Below are 12,899 nucleotides of genomic sequence, written 5' to 3' on the forward strand. Positions count from 1 at the left end.
CTCAGAAGTTTAACTGCATGATAAAACCAAATTTTACAAAATATTTTAAACCCATTTAGAGCATGAGGGTTTTCTCATTTATTATACACGTAATAGAAACTTTACAATCTTTTATTCAAATGAGGATAAAAATAGTTTTACAAAAGTTTGAGCAAAGCAGCTTTATAGAACTGCCGTATGCTTCTCACAGGTCTGCCTTCTCCAGCAGGCCTTCTCCAGCAACACTTGAAGCTTTTGAAAATCTGCACAATGTCAGCTATCTGCTATCTAGAGCCTTAATGACATTTATGTTCTCCGATGTAGATTAAAAATTTGTCTTAGTAACTAAATACATTCTGCAAGTTAATAATTCATAAAGTATATGTGTTTCTTCATGTGAGCTGCTAGAAATTTGTCCATCTGGAAGTTGGAGTATCTCTGTCAAGATGCTTGACAACTCACTGCTACTGTCAAAACCTCCCCATGGAAGCATTTCCTCGAAATTAAGCCAAATTAAACTTGAAAAATCTGTAACATTAGGAGGAGCCTGTGAAATAAATGAAAGAACTTAAGGACTACAAGCAATATAATAATGAAAAGACTATCCTGTTTTTAGCATTTTGAAAGAAGAGGCAGGTGATGGGCAGTGTCGTCAAGTCTGAGGCCTAAGCAGATGTTTTGTACAGATCAGAGAGACAGAAAGGGATGAATTTTAGAAAAGCTAAAAAAAGTTTGTAAAGTAGTGTCACAGCTTACCGTACAAGAACTGGGAACACTGAATATAACCTTCTTCCATCTCTTCACACTTGTCTGCAGCAGTTTCTATATCACTTATAGTTGAAGCAAAAATGGCTGCCCCAGATTCAACCAGCAGTTTACAGAGATGAACACTATTGCAAGAAGCAGCACAATGCAAAGGTGTCCTGAAATAAAGCAAAAATGTACACATGAAAAAATAAACTTCCATGCATCCGAACTATTTTGTCTTGCGATAGCCATCTTGTCTGGTTTAGCCTATCTGTTTTTAAAGGAAATTGTTCTTTATGATTATAGTATATGTATGCTTTGTCCAAAACCTGTCATGCAACTGGAATGGCTTCCAGAATTTACCTGACTCCAGTAAAGCCAAACATCATAAAATAGATGTTAGCAAAAATGTCGATTTTTACAGCTTACAAAGCTGCTGGGTATAAAAGAGTATTTTTTCCAATATGAGGAAATTTGAAAGGTAACACGAAGGTGAGGGCTAAACAGGTCAGCACAGCAAGATTTCACATCCCCTCCAAACGCTTCACAAGTGCTACATCGACCCGTAAGTCTAAATTCTTCAAGAACACCAAAATTCATAGTGGGTTATATGAAGATGAGACTAAAGCAAATTAACTGTTGTAACTTGTTATTTACAGTTTAATTATTTCAACACGTGAATCAGAAACGCAACTGTACCACTAAGTAAAACCAAAATGTAGCATACTTTATGATGTAAGTGTGCTTGCACGACTTGAACACAGTGTGACCTTGCATTTGAGTTTGCCACCACCTAGAGATTAGAAAATGCTCATCTTTCTTTAGGAAGAAAATTGTTCCCAAAACAGGTTTCAACTGAATCTCAAGAATGCATCAAAATGGTGCTTCTCCCAGATGCCGAATTAAAAATCTTGACACTTACCACCCATCACTATCTGCTGCATTTACGTTCACACCAAAATCAAGCAGGAACTTCACAATGTGGTGATGACCAGCACACACTGCATTATGCAATGGTGTAATTCCTTCATCGTTTGGTTTACTGGGATCATCAACCTATTGAAAACAAAGTAGTTCAGTGCTTTTTTTTCCCCCCCTTTTCTAAATATTTAAAGAGGTTGCCATTGTTTAGAAGCTCACCTCATATATGATTCGTTGTACGAGATCAAATTCTCCCTCCAAAGAAGCATCTAGGAGGAGGGCCAACGGATTGAACTTCACTCTCAAACCGTGGCCTGTTCTTTCCGAGTTTGGCTTCTTCAAATTGGTACGTTTTGTCTGAGTAGAGAAGAAGGTTGGAAGCCATCATTTCAGGTTACCGTATACGTATTACAAATGATTCAGTTAGTTGCTTTTTAACTAGATTAAGAATCCCATCCTCCTTAAATGGTAATTAGAACTATACAAACATTTATTATAAAATCTCTAAATAAAAGGCTTGATATCTTACTACATCTTATTCAGTGAAAAAAAAAAATGAAAGAGCCTGCCAATATAATCCAGAGGTATCTATTCAAAGGCAGCACGTCCAAAGAACGAAGTGCTTAAGTCCATGGGTTTTGAGCACCACAATATTAATTGTGTCTAATGTGAGCTGAATGTGTTTCTGGTGGATTGTCTGAGACACTGTCAGAACTTTAGCTTAGACTAGAAAGCGTGACACAACTAAGCCCGAGTATCAGTCTCTGCTCAGAGGAATCTTTGCCCTGAATTCGCAAAAGTATCTGCTGCAGGTCAGTACTGACAAGTGACGAGTTTTGCTGTGGGAAAGAAAAGTACAGGACACGAAGCTATTTTATGTGACGGTCTAGCTGGTGCTATCAGAAGCCACATTCTCAAGATCTGAAACACATTTAAATATGTTTTGAGAATATACTGAATCATTCACATATGTCCTTGTCACTTTGCAGAAAAAAAAAAAAATCTATTATTAATTACAGCTTGTATAGAGTGCTTTCAGTCTCTAGCACTGTAAGATCCGTTTTCATTTATGCTCCTATTTAGTATGGCTATTTCAGTTTGGAAAATAAACCTCTCACAGTATGAGTAATATCTGTTTGCCAGCATATTCCATTCTCCCAGAAGTATCCTGGCCCACTTTTGCTCACGGAAAATGCATATAAGGCCCTGTGCACACTGCAGTCAAATTGCCAGAGGAACGCAAGGTCCCTACGTGAATCAAAAGTGGACATATTCTTTGAAACCAAGGTTAAAGTGAATCATATCAATAGCTAAGAATAAAATTCAGTTTTCTCCTTATTTTCAATTCTCCATATGCTGTAGGTAGTGACCAGTATTTAAAAGATGGTGCAGCTGGAGGAGGGACTTCGAAAGCAATTCAAATTATGTGACAAGCCCATTAGAAAAACATTTCTGCTAAACCAAGTCAGCTGTGTTGGTGTTTGTGTTGTCAGCCCTGGCCTCGCACCTCTCTGCTGAGTGGGAAAAAGGAGCGCACTTCTCCCGGAAGAGTTATTTCAGCTTGTCTGCCAATTAAAAGGCTTCCCGCTGACACAGCTTGCCCTTAGTTTCATCCAAATAGTTATCTTTGTAGGCCCGGGAAGTGAAAAAAATATTTTTTATGGAATCTCAGATTCTAGAATTAGTTCTACAGCAAGAGTATATCCCCCCAAAAGTTCTACAACCTAAAGTACATACACAGCCTCCTGCTGCCTGTATGCGTATTTTCCTTATTAAACAGCTACAGTAGTAAGGAAACTAATCCATCAGAATTTTCCTGGGAGCCCTCCGGTTTACTTTTCTTTTAGTATCATGAAACTTGAAGTGCAAACATACCATTTAGCATAAGTTTACCATCTTCCAGTTATGCTTAAGCAAACAGCTAATTCTATAGTTCACAAAATCGCCTTTTGTTTTTTTTGTTTTGTTACTTACTGGAGGAAGTGGAGGAGGAAGAGCAGGAGGCAAAGGAGCTTCATCTTCTACTGGAGAACTGACCTCAGGCGTGGGACTGGGTGACTGTTCAGTAGAAGGAACTATCGCAGGATTGTTGTTGTTATCTTCAGTTGTCTCAGACGTTTGATTTGTGGTTTCAGTGCTTATCAGTTCCTCAGTAGCAGGAGAAGGTAATTCGTTATCATTGGCATCTGACGAAGGGGGGGGCTCATCAGGAAGAGGAACTGTAGGTTGCACGGAAATAGGTTCTTCAATATTGCCGTTGGTACTAGCATTACCATTATCAACATCAGCTAAGATGCCTATGAAGTCCTGTGGATTGCTTGGCTGATAAAAAGGAGCACTTTCTATTCCTCCAGCAAGAGTATTAAAGCGCTGATACAATAATTTTTGTATATTTGGTCCACTTGGGCCTTCTGGTTCAGTGATAGAACTACGCTTCTTTAACGGCCTAGGAGCATTGGCCAATTTTCTTCTCAGAGCTTCAAGGTCAGCGTCACTTTGATATCGTAGGGGTGAATGCACAATAGGTGTGAGCTTAGTAGGACTGAGAGGACGAGGAATGTTTTCCACATTGCTGTTTTCACTGGATGGTGGAGCGTTTTCCAGCTCTTGATCTTTTTCAGAGACCTCAGTCTGAGGCTGAGACTGTGGCTGTGAGGAAGTCTGGGCAGGCAAAGAACCGTGAAGGAAGGGCAAGGGTGAGGGAGAAGTCGAACCAGACTGTAATACAGGTTTTCCATAAACTGAAGAAAAGAAAGATGGAAAACAGTGAAGAACTGTTCTCAGTTACACAATAAAATATTTGCAAATAAACTGTGTGTATCTCTGTTGCTACTTGTTTGGCACTAATACAGAAAGAAAAAAATCAATTACATTGAAACCTATCAAAACAGAAATAAATACTCACATGATGGTGAACCTACAAGTAACACTTGGAATGTTTTTCCTCTTTCATGAGGAAACAGTAAGAGGAGAAAACCTCTCCTCCCTAGACACTGTTTTTTCAACTTGTTTCTGAAATTATGGTAGAGTACCTGGACTGTTCTAATTGCACCTTCTTTTAAATACAAGGTAGTCAAATGTATACTTACTTATCGCCCCGAAAATATATGGGATCATTTTTCCTGCCATGCTGCATACATAAAAATATCTTTCCTCTTCTCACAGATTTAGACAAGTTTTTCAAACTGACACAGAAAGTAAACTAAGCCAAATTAAGTAGATTTTAACAGTCTATTTCAAATGAAAAAAAATAAAGCAAAATATATTCTACCTGCTTTTACTGACTTATTTAACGTATTGTATACAGCTTGTTGATAATTCTTTGGCGGTGTTGCTTGCTGAAGATACATTGAGTAGATGGAACTGGAGTTCACTGTCTGTGGCCCTTTTCTGGGAGACTGAGGTCTTGATCCTTTATCAGCTAGAAAAGGTCTGATTGCCACAGTTAAAGGGAGCTCTGGCCTGCCATCCCCTCCTGGGAACAAGGGGGGACCGGAAGGTTGATACGTAGGGCTGGGAGGTACAGAAATTCTCTGCTGGATCTGTTGTGAAGAACTGGGCTGATGTACGTTGCTTGGCGGCGGAAGCGGAACAGGTCTTTGCCGATTTGTTATATTGGTGCCAGGTCTGGGCAGGCTGCCATCCTTCCTCCTTTCTAGAGAATTTGTAGAACCTGTTCCTAAGGGAACTGGACTTGGATAGGTCCCATAGTTTTGAGGCAACTGCTTGCTTACACCAGGAACTGTTGGTGGCACCTTTCCCAGGTCTAGACCCTATGTAAGAACAATAAATATTTATCACAAGACCTCATCATACATCAGGCAGAGGCTACTGTTTAAAGGCATCTTCAGCCATAATACATTAATATGAATCCAAAACTATTTGCATACTTTCAAAGCCTGAATAACTTGTTCTGGATCTCGGTATCTTGTTGATAATGTATTTGATAATAGATAGTGTGATAACAGAGTTTACCAAAACTATTTAAAGACAAGGTCCTTATTCTTTAAAGATTACAGTCTTAAAGAATTCATAAAGTACTAGAACAACAGTGCAGACAGACAACACCAGTGGACTCACTCAAGGATGGATTTAATGACTTATTCTGTGAGATTTTTGTGAGAAAAGAATGCATCGAAAAAGTGATAATCTACACCAAGGAAAAAGAGTTACAAAGATCTGAATTAGAAAAATAGGAAGGTGGGGAAGACGATTAGGAGAAGCAAAGGAAGAGAAAAGGGGAAATGGGATACGTAAAAGAACATAAAGTAAAACAAACTACTGAAGTTGAAAAAAAAAATTGTAATGTGATGAGAACAGGAAGGAACAGGAGAAATACAAAGGTAATTTTCTTTATGACTTTTTATATAATTATCAACAGGGAAACCAAATGTATATGTGACCAAAGTGAGTTCAGCTATGGAAGCCAAAGGTTCATAATTTCATCAAGAGAGATCTATAAACATATCACAGATGAAACGCACCAGCTTATCGGTACTTCCTAAAACTGAAGTTGGCAAAGGCTGGCTGGATATAGTTCCTTGTTTTAAAGCAGTATCCATGCTTGATTCTTTCCAGTCTGTGTTGGAGATCTGAGGGGGTTTCACCACAGGGGTTGAACTCTGTTTAAGTATTGGCCAATTTCCATCATTAGCTTTAAAACAGACAAAAAATACTATATTTAAGATAATCCACACCACCATTGCAAACAAGTAAAACAACATGTGAAATGGAATAGCTTAGATTACAACAGGATTAATTTGATTCCATAAATGAGAGAAATCACTATTAATGTTTGATTCAGAAATCAATAATGAAAGCCCAATCACTGCATATAGTATGCTGTTCATAACCCTTTGACATTCAGATTGTATCGAAAATTTCTATAGAAAAAAAGATGGTTAAAATTTTGGTTTGAGCGTTGCATAGTCTACTATTAGTAGGCAAACAAGTTCAGAACAAAAATCCTTCCAGAAACACTTCATCAACATAGTTCTTTTGGTATTATGCAGAGACGCTGTCAAATTATGCTAAATGTTAAGTCTACGTAAGCTCTGAGTGGACTGACTCCAAATTTAAACTATGGTTACTAGATTCATTCACTCACAACAGGATGTAAAAAATCATTTCAACAATGGGGTGGAACAAAAGCATACATTCCTTTGCTGGAAGTGGCCATTTAACTTACCTTTTGTTTTTCCTCAGCGTACTCACCTGATTAGAATTGCCCCAGAGATTTAGTTTTAAAGAAATTTATAAAGTCAGCTGACAACTTCAATTCATAGTGTCAAGATACAAGTCATGGGCTTTTATCTTCTTCATATGCAAAAAATCATGCACAGCTGCACATAAACTGAGGCAATAAATCCTTAATGAAATTCTAGATTAATTGATATCTTACTTTATTAAATGCGTGAAACTATTTAGTTTCTGTTCTCTAGGTAAGCAAGAGTTTAAATAGCCTGATAATGAGGTCTGGTTTATAGTAACTGGTTTGATCCTAAGGCTTTGATTTGCCTTTAAAAGATTAATCTTCAGGTTTCTCTTACTCTAAGGAGACCAGAGAGCATTTCTCCTTCCCTATTGCCTGTAATTATCTTGGTGGAGCCCTTAGGATCAGCAAAGATGACATGCAATGCGTAACTAACTTTACTAGAAGATAACAACTAAAATGGCGGGAGGGGTGGGTGTGCGTTTGTAGATCTACTGAGATTTCCGGACCCCATAGTAAGGCAACATCAGATGAAAATCAGGTATTTCATGGCAAAGTTTCCCATTTCATGTAAATTTTAAGCCCCTAGAAAACAGAATCAGCAAGGCTATTTCTAGAATTTTTTGCCATCCTCTGTCTAGTATAGCAAATAGGAACATTCTAATTACAGTGAATTTAACATCTAGGCTCTACTTTCTATCCATAAGCCTTATCCCTCTTTACTGAGTGTCCCTTTTGTCTCCCCCACTGGGGGGAGAGGTTATCAGAAATGACAACCTGAAGATTTCTTGACAATTACAACCCAGTGTTTTCACTATACAAGTAGAAATTCACTCTATTGGCTCATAAACCTATTTACAGGCTTGTGAAAGTTATATCACTTTTAAGTGAGAGGAAAAAAAAGTTATACCTCCACATTTAAGCTACCATACTAATTATTTTTTAATTATCTGTGCAGACCATTCCTTAATATTCCTTAATATTACACATAATATATTAATAATACATATATTGTATTAACCTTTCAAATTCAGATCAACTGTGTTTGAATTCTGAGAGATAATTACTTCGGAGCAAGAGTATTTTTGTGGTTGGTCATTTAAATAGGGTTAACACTCCCATACTTTTACACTGAGAATATAGTGCATTGTCCAGAAATCACTTTTCACACTTGCAAACTGCCAGGAAATAAAATAATGAGGCTCAGCTCTAGTACTGGCAACATCCAAGAACCAGACGTGTTGGGGTTTTCGTTTGTTTTTGGTTTTAAACATCTGGTTATCGAGAGCAGGACCAAAAAAGCTGACTGTCTAAATACTGCGACCCTAAATAATGGCAAAATTTCCAAGTATGCACTGAATTAACGTTTACCTTACAAAATTCACAGGATGTTCCAAAACTCGCAGTAAGGTTACGGTTCAATAAAACTTTTGTTCTGAAGAGCAGTAAAAGGTGTTATAACTGATTCACACTAAACATGAAAGTATCTTTACCATAAAGTTGAGCTATTATGAAAGCATTTAGAGAGAGCGGCAAAAATCACAAAGAATTTAATTATCTTACCTGCAAATACAAGCCCACACTCTTCTATTAGAAAGATAATTATACAAAAACTTTTTGTGATCCTTTGAATTCCAAATATTAGCAGGTTCATCCCCAGATTCTGAGATAACAGACTGGAAGTAATTTCAAACTCTCCTCTCTAACTTCTCTGTTTCATTCTACTTACATAAACATCAGAATGTAACTGTTCCCACCTTCATGCCCTTCACGTTACAATCTGGCAGACTCGCCAGCTGCCGTGCATGTTTTATGAGCACACCTCTCACGTACTCCCACAACCCAAGCCAAATCTCATGCACTTAACTAAGCTGCTGTTGCAATGTGTAAATGCAGCGTATGGTGCCAGGGCCTGTGCGACAGGAGCTAAGAGGAGGCAGCCAAACAGCATCTGCCTTCCGCTGTCTTTGATTAGACTGAACAGGTCCCGGACACTCTTGCCCATCTGATGGCAACGCCATTCTCACAAGCCCTCACTAGCTCCTGCTCCCAGCAGCCCCGCTGCCATTCCAGCCAACTGGCTTCCTTTTCTTCTCCAAAGGTACCTTCTGGTCTGCCGCTTGTAAGACTACCTAACACCTGGTGTATTTCAACTCCCACCAGCCCATTTTGTATTTACATAAAGACGACAGTAACATGCAGACACAAAAGGCTTTGCGCATTTTCTCTGATTTTACCTAAAAATGTTTGTAGGTCTGGATCCAGGATACTTACTAAAGCTCTGAAGCGTAAACCAAGTGTAACGTTTTTGTCCAATGGAAGTCAGCAAGATTCTTGCTATTGACTTGGACAGAGTGAGGTTTTTATCCCAACTCTGACACCAGTGCAATGTGGAAACTCAAAGTTTCTCACAAAGTAACTCAAGCTAAACCTGTATGTAATACAGCTATCTAATCTGAGATATACTGAAACATGCTTTGGTGATTACGATGAATTTTCTAATAACAATTAGAAAATGTGAAGGTTTTTCAATGAAGAAAACTCATCCCTAGGTACTCTACCCCAGTACTCCAGGGATGAATTTGCTGCAAATCTGTTTCCTTCAAAGATGAAAAGCAACTTCTCAAGAATTTTACATTTCAACAGCATCTTCTGCATGCCAGACCACAAAGCAAGTTCTAAAGATGCTGTTTAATATGCATCTGTATGCAAGAGCTCAGATGACCATATTAAAAACTGAGTTCTTAGCTAGCCAGAGATCTTCTATGGACTCACAGTGCTGGGTGTCAAAGAGAGTAGGTGCCAGGCGGATGACATTGTGAACAGCGGACTGAAGAGAAGTGGGAGGTGACAGAATAGGATCCACTATTATGTCTAAATCAGAAACCTTCCAGGTGTCTGGAGATTTTTTCACACACCCACAGTCTGTCTCTACCGGACACACCAAGGCAGATCCAGTTACACAGAAAAAGAAAGAAAAAAAAGTGGTGGAAAAATTATAACAATGACAATGGAGAAATTAGAACAGGAACACTCAGATAATGAGAAATAAAAGCATGACAGTTGAAAAAAAATTATTTCTTCCTGGGAGCATATAAGCTTCTCCTTACATAAATCTATCTTATAGGACTTTACTCAAGTACACTTAGAGTAATAAACACAAAGTCAGTCCTAAGGTTCAATAATTATTTTTATAAAATCAAAAAGCTATCATTCAGAGATCTTTTAATGTCCTGAGGTAGGTCTAGAAGTGGGTGTGTATATATCTTTTCAGGTTCATATTAACAAAACTGTTGCAAATCTGTCACTTTACCCTGCAATTAAGTAATTCTATATTCTTCAGACTTTTCCATAAAACCAGAGGGATAGGGTTTGTACAACCTTGGAATTAAACTAAAGGTATTGTTAAATCACTATTATCAATGGAAAAAACTGCGGTTTTTTTAAGTTCTGTTTAGATAGTTTCACTTCCTGATCTTGGGTTTTTTTGGGGAGCATTTCTGTCATTCCTTCCTTCAGAGAGGTTCAGGCTGTCTTCCTTCCACCTCTTCCTCCCTATTTGGAGGCAAGCTGCAAGCTTTGCTGGAGTATTCGCTTTTAAGTATTGGAACATATGTGAATACTGCAGAAGCTCTGCTCTAGTGGTCATTGCTTATCTCATTTTTTAGATCTCGCATAGGAGAGTAAACCAAGTCCGGTGGTTCAACCCATTGTATTATGCGCGTTTTCCTAGCTAACCATTTCTTAAGAATTCTGCTTTTGCTAAGATGTGAGCAGAGGGGTGAGCTTTGCCAGAATGAAAACTTAAGGCCCAAATGCCATGATCTGCTTCCTTCAGTCTCCAATGCAAATTAAAAAAAAAAAAATTAAAAGTTTTATTTTATAATGTAGATTGAATTATTAATTATGGGAGACACGGAAGCCAATTTTGGACATCAAGTTCTGGGGAGTACTCTGGAGAGGCAGCTCCTTCACTAACGACGGCAGAAACAAGTAAACAGCATGAATGCTAAGGTTATTCCATTTCAGAAATGCTTGAAGCAGCACAAATTCTCATATCTCAGCTGGAGCAAAAACCTCTCATAGTTTTATTTTATTTTCCTATTTAGTCTCCTTCTGAGAAGTAATACTATTTTTACTTGTTTGCTAGCTTTGTTTTACTTGACAAAAAGCAACATACTGTAAATAGTTGTTTATAATATAGTTTGCCACAAAGTTGATTTCATTATTATATTTAAACACACCAACTAATTGAAAAGCTATTAAAGACAGAACATAGAATCTGTAAAGGAACATGTGCTCCTTTTCGCAGTGTACCAGCTAGTAAAATGTCAAAGAAAACACTCTGTCTCCTAAGAAAAATTCTTGGCAAGAGGCAAAAACACCTCATATCAAATGACTAATGTCCAATTCACAGAACTAAGACAACTAAAAATTGCCTCTTCCCCTACAGAGATTATGCCAACACTGGGTGCCCTGAGATTACTCCTTTTCTTTATTATTCCTTTTCAAACCATGTGTATTAATACTTAAGTGCTCACCGGATTTTGATCTTCCGTGTGTTGAGCTAGAAGCAATGGTGAGAGACTGTGGTTTAACTGGATCTACTGGTACAGCATAAGTGCCAGCACTGGGAACTTGGATGTAAGGTCCTACTGCTGCCACCCTTCCTGAAGCACTCAAGGATGACTGGGGTGAAGAAGTTCCATTAATACGATTCAACTAAAAAAAAAAAAAAAAAAAAAGGCAAATTGAAACGTGAACTTCCATTTAATGTAGGCATTTATGAACGAACATGAGGGCTAAATTTAATTAGCTAGAACCACGCACTGTAGCTAAGACACCTTTGTAATTAAATTACCATACTCCATGCTTCTACCAAAAAGAGCAGAAAGTACAAATTTTATTCCCTAAAATCAACACTGCAAAAATGAAGTTTCTCAGCCACAGCACATACATTTCTCGTAGAAACCTTTATCTGTGTAAAGTCTCTTTCATTGTGTCTTTCTTAGGCAAATGGACTAAAATGAGTTCTTAAATGATCAAATATGTATGGGGTTTTCTTAAAAGCAATACCTCTAGCTAGGAATGCACATGGAAATCCAGAACTGATTGCTCTAGTCCTTAGGTAAGTGGTCTACTGTACAACTGATTATTTTTTTTAGAAAGTTCCAGACAACTATTAAGACTAACACTAACTTTATCAGACCATTTATATTTTTATCAGTTTTACATATTGGAAGATCAATATTTTATAAAAATAAACTTTTTATGCTTTCATACTTTGAAACACAGCCCATAACGACACTTTCCTTCCTAGAAATATAACCCACTATTATTTTTAATATAGTATGGTCTGCGCCATAAAGAAAAATAAAAGAAAACACATTCCATCTAACAGTTTTCTGATAGCTATGGAAAACATTAAAATAGTTCTAAGCAGCCTGCTACTTTTAAAACAGGTCCTTTAGATGTAATTGTGTTGCTTGGCTAGGAAAAAGTGAGATCTGTGTAGTTCTTATAGGCTCTTTACTAAAACTAAACTAAAGTGTGGCCCTTTTAACAGTTTATCTTACAGGAATGTTTTCTTTTTGACGTGCCTCAACTTTTTTCTTGTATAGTCGTTCTCGGAGCTCATTGATTCGCTTGTCCATCATGGCCACCTCCATATTGCGTTTGTTTAAGAGTTCTTTCTGCTGCTGAAGCTTGGAGTTCTGCTCCTGGTTAAGCCTGTTACGAATCTTCAGAAAAAAAGAAAAGGGCGGGGGGGGAAAGCTGGTCAAGTTGGTTTTTAATAGTGTTAGAAAATTGAAAGCAATTTCGATCAGCAACTTGTTCTGATGTCTCTGATGTCATGTTTCCACACAGCCTGTCAAATTAGCATTTTCAACCATGAACCACTCTTACAATAAAACAGTGGAAAAATGTCCTAATAAACTAAGTGGATACCTATTAAACACATCTTTTCACTAAAAATACTCGAAAGGCAGATATGCCTCGTATAAATGGAGAAAGGGGAAAAAGAAGAAAAAAGGACCAC

At 37.7% G+C, this 12,899-nt stretch overlaps 1 protein-coding gene across 7 annotated transcripts in view; it reads right to left on the minus strand.

The window, feature by feature from the left end:
• The window catches only part of PPP1R13B (protein phosphatase 1 regulatory subunit 13B), a 70,941-nt gene that overhangs the window by 2,730 nt on the left and 55,312 nt on the right, over positions 1-12,899 (minus strand). For 4 of the 7 annotated variants that reach the window (XM_054198026.1, XM_054198023.1, XM_054198027.1 and 1 more), the window contains 9 exons: positions 12,436-12,600; positions 11,401-11,581; positions 9,635-9,790; positions 6,132-6,301; positions 4,919-5,420; positions 3,622-4,388; positions 1,867-2,004; positions 1,649-1,782; positions 736-902 (listed from right to left, as the gene is read on the minus strand). In XM_054198026.1, coding sequence (XP_054054001.1) covers positions 736-902; positions 1,649-1,782; positions 1,867-2,004; positions 3,622-4,388; positions 4,919-5,420; positions 6,132-6,301; positions 9,635-9,790; positions 11,401-11,581; positions 12,436-12,600 — 2,380 coding nt within the window. The remainder of the gene's footprint in view (positions 1-735; positions 903-1,648; positions 1,783-1,866; positions 2,005-3,621; positions 4,389-4,918; positions 5,421-6,131; positions 6,302-9,634; positions 9,791-11,400; positions 11,582-12,435; positions 12,601-12,899) is intronic. The other 3 variants (XM_054198024.1, XM_054198029.1, XM_054198028.1) reach the window with 3 other exon arrangements.

This window comes from Rissa tridactyla, chromosome 4 (genome assembly GCF_028500815.1).
Source record: "Rissa tridactyla isolate bRisTri1 chromosome 4, bRisTri1.patW.cur.20221130, whole genome shotgun sequence".
Taxonomy (NCBI): domain Eukaryota; kingdom Metazoa; phylum Chordata; class Aves; order Charadriiformes; family Laridae; genus Rissa; species Rissa tridactyla.